The sequence below is a fragment of the Perkinsus marinus genome (genome assembly GCF_000006405.1).
Source record: "Perkinsus marinus ATCC 50983 genomic scaffold scf_1104296959216, whole genome shotgun sequence".
NCBI lineage: Eukaryota > Perkinsozoa > Perkinsida > Perkinsidae > Perkinsus > Perkinsus marinus.
Genome location: NW_003206506.1, coordinates 108,263 through 110,825, shown reverse-complemented (window position 1 = coordinate 110,825; position 2,563 = coordinate 108,263). Strand labels below are relative to the sequence as shown.

The 2,563-nt window shown below is 54.3% G+C and overlaps 2 protein-coding genes across 2 annotated transcripts in view; one reads left to right on the top strand and one right to left on the bottom strand.

Annotated features, from left to right (window-relative positions):
- Positions 1–897: 897 nt before the first annotated feature.
- Positions 898–1,361, bottom strand: Pmar_PMAR026519 (hypothetical protein; the record flags this gene model as incomplete). The annotated part of the gene is made up of 4 exons (XM_002773223.1): positions 898–951; positions 999–1,052; positions 1,103–1,201; positions 1,260–1,361. 4 exons carry the CDS (start codon positions 1,359–1,361, stop codon positions 898–900), a joined length of 309 nt encoding a protein of 102 aa, XP_002773269.1.
- Positions 1,362–1,998: 637 nt separating this feature from the next.
- Pmar_PMAR026518 (conserved hypothetical protein) overlaps positions 1,999–2,563 on the top strand; it is a gene marked incomplete at both ends in the record, with an annotated part of 1,257 nt that continues 692 nt past the window's right edge. The window contains 2 exons of the mRNA XM_002773222.1: positions 1,999–2,091; positions 2,344–2,532. Of these exons, the coding sequence (XP_002773268.1) occupies positions 1,999–2,091; positions 2,344–2,532 (282 nt within the window). The remainder of the gene's footprint in view (positions 2,092–2,343; positions 2,533–2,563) is intronic.

Genomic DNA, 2,563 nt, shown 5'->3' with positions numbered 1-2,563 from the left:
AAGCAATTGAGCGGTTCCCTCCGCTGCCACTATGCTAACCAACACAACATGTACGTTGGTAATGTACGACATGAGCACAGTCATGGCCATGAACAGCAACTCCATCAACTGTCGATCACCAAGGGTCGCATCCTTGGCCCAGGAGGGACGTCCAAGGGCGACGAAAGAGCGAACATAACCGTCGTTGGCCGCTGCGGTGCGAGAGGAACCATCGGGGAGTACACCACTGAATTAGGCACGAGCTGCGGCCGGACCGCAGGCGGCATACTACTGAGGCCACCAGCACACTGGACAGGGTAGGACACCGCTGGTGGTAGGGTAGGAAGGCAAGCCATCGAGGGGGAATGATGCAGTACCCTCCTCTCCAGTGGGCCTGGGGTTGCCATGGGCAACACTGCGGCCGACGAAGTCCCCGACAGGACCGACCGGTCCGGCCTGCCCTGAGCCACTTGCCGTCGGTCCATGAGCATTCCCTTCGTCTCCTCCTCGGTCACCTCCCCAATGCCCTCCAACGAGGTACGGGCATGGGACTTGTCCAGTGGGGGTGCCCCTAGGGACCGTTTGGCAGTCCCGGTGTACGATTTGGTATCATAATAAAACCTTTCAGGCCCAACCATCTCACTTCGACTACCCTGAAGGCTAGCAGTAGAGACCGACCCACTCCGCCTGTCGGGAGTCTTGAGGTTCCGGGTCGACTGAGATAGCCGGTTCGAGATTAGTACAGAATGAGTGGTCATTCCAGGAACGTATGATTTCTCTTTTTTCGATCCCCGGACATCCGCTGCAGTCCGGTCGCAAATTTGTGAGAGGTCGAGCGTCCCGGTGCTCGGCTGCGCCTCCATAATGGCAGCCTCCGACCGCCTCCTGAAATTCCTCCCGCCTTGGCTGCTGGATCGTCTACGGTGTTCGTAATACAGCCGGGCCGGACCAGCACTCTCTGCCTCGTGAGCACTGAAAGGAGACCACTCTCGAGAGTACCTGGCCATGACCGAGCTCACCTGGACCCCCTCCCCCTCGGCCCGGAACTGTCCGTCAGAGTTGGCCGAGTTCCACTGCTGAGATTCTGTTCCAACGCAGCCAGTCGCGATATGACAGCATGTACCGACAGGCCGGCCTTCTCAGCCAGAGCTGGGACGGCCTCCTGGGCGAAGACCTCGAAGGGGAACTTCATCCCTTTTACTTCAAACTCTCGTCGCTGTACCTAGTAATGAGGAATTCCCAGAGCTGACTCGACACGCATTTCTTCGAGCCCGTATTACATCAACATAAACCAGATCGGCATCCACTGAAGTGAGGGTGGCCCCCGCAGAGTCGACCAGCCCCGCCTGGTGGCACATCTTGGCCCACTGCGTGCCCGACATCCCGTTCGGGCCCGAGAACTGTGCGAAGACTTTTTTCAGGACTCTACTGGGCGAGAGAGAGGTCCCGAGAGGCTGCCTGTTCGCTGCTATCCCAGGCTGGCCTTTATGCGATATACGGGTGTTGAATTGAGGGTAAAACATTTGAAAGAACTTCTGTTGATTTCGACCGCTCAGTTGAGGTTTTTCCTGCAATTTGCACGAAAGACTCTTCAAGTTACTGCGCACATCCGTGGACACCCTTGAAAGTTTCTTTACCACTGGTCGTATTGCTCTCGCGTTTTACGAAGAATAATGGCGGTCATTCAACCTAATTCGATTCATGACTGAGCTCTCGGCGAGGCTGAGCAGAGTTATAGGGCCGTTGAAAGCTATAGGGGGAGTTGATACCGAGTCGGTATCACCGACTATAGAATACGGTTGAAAAATAGGATGATAGAGTGATACTAAGGAAATGCCGTCTGGTTCACAGCTCCTGTACGTACGAGTAAGGACAACGCTATCAGCCCCCTGTTTGATACCAGTTTCTGACTAGTGTTTGAAACAAAAGTCGGTTCACAATAGAAACTCTTTGTTTCTATGCCGATCAGTGTGGTTAGAGTAGAGAGCGTCTCAATGGTGTGCTCAGTGATGATACCTTATGTCTAGTCCAGAGAGACTGATATCACAAATCGACGGTGTGGTCTACGTGGATGAGGTGGCCCCTATGGGCAGTGCTGGCATCGACACCGAGGTAGGACCCTTGGGCCGAGATTTTCGCGAGATATTTTCTAGGTGAATTCGTCCTCCTCAAAAAGCCGGACAGTTGATACTCAGCAGCTCATACGGCCCGCCCGTCAGCACTTTTCCGATGGAGAAATTCGTCTGCTGGTCGACATGGCAATCGACAACAGGGAAATCTTACGTTCTCGAGAAGAGGGAAGTGTTAGTAGGACCTCTATGGAGAATCAACGGCCAATACGTCCTTTCAGCGTTACGCGATCAGCTATACCATAACATAGCAGCTGCGATGTCCGGACTGAATTCCGAGGCGGCCCCGAAGACTGCAGGCCAGATAAGGAAGAAACTGGACCAGATGATATCGAAGGCTAGGAAGCTCTTGGACGAGCACCAAGAGGTCGGCTTTATTCGCCAGAAGGTCCCACCAATGCTGATGAGACTCGCCAATGAGTATGTGATGTGGGCCCAAAAGCATTGGCCTAGAT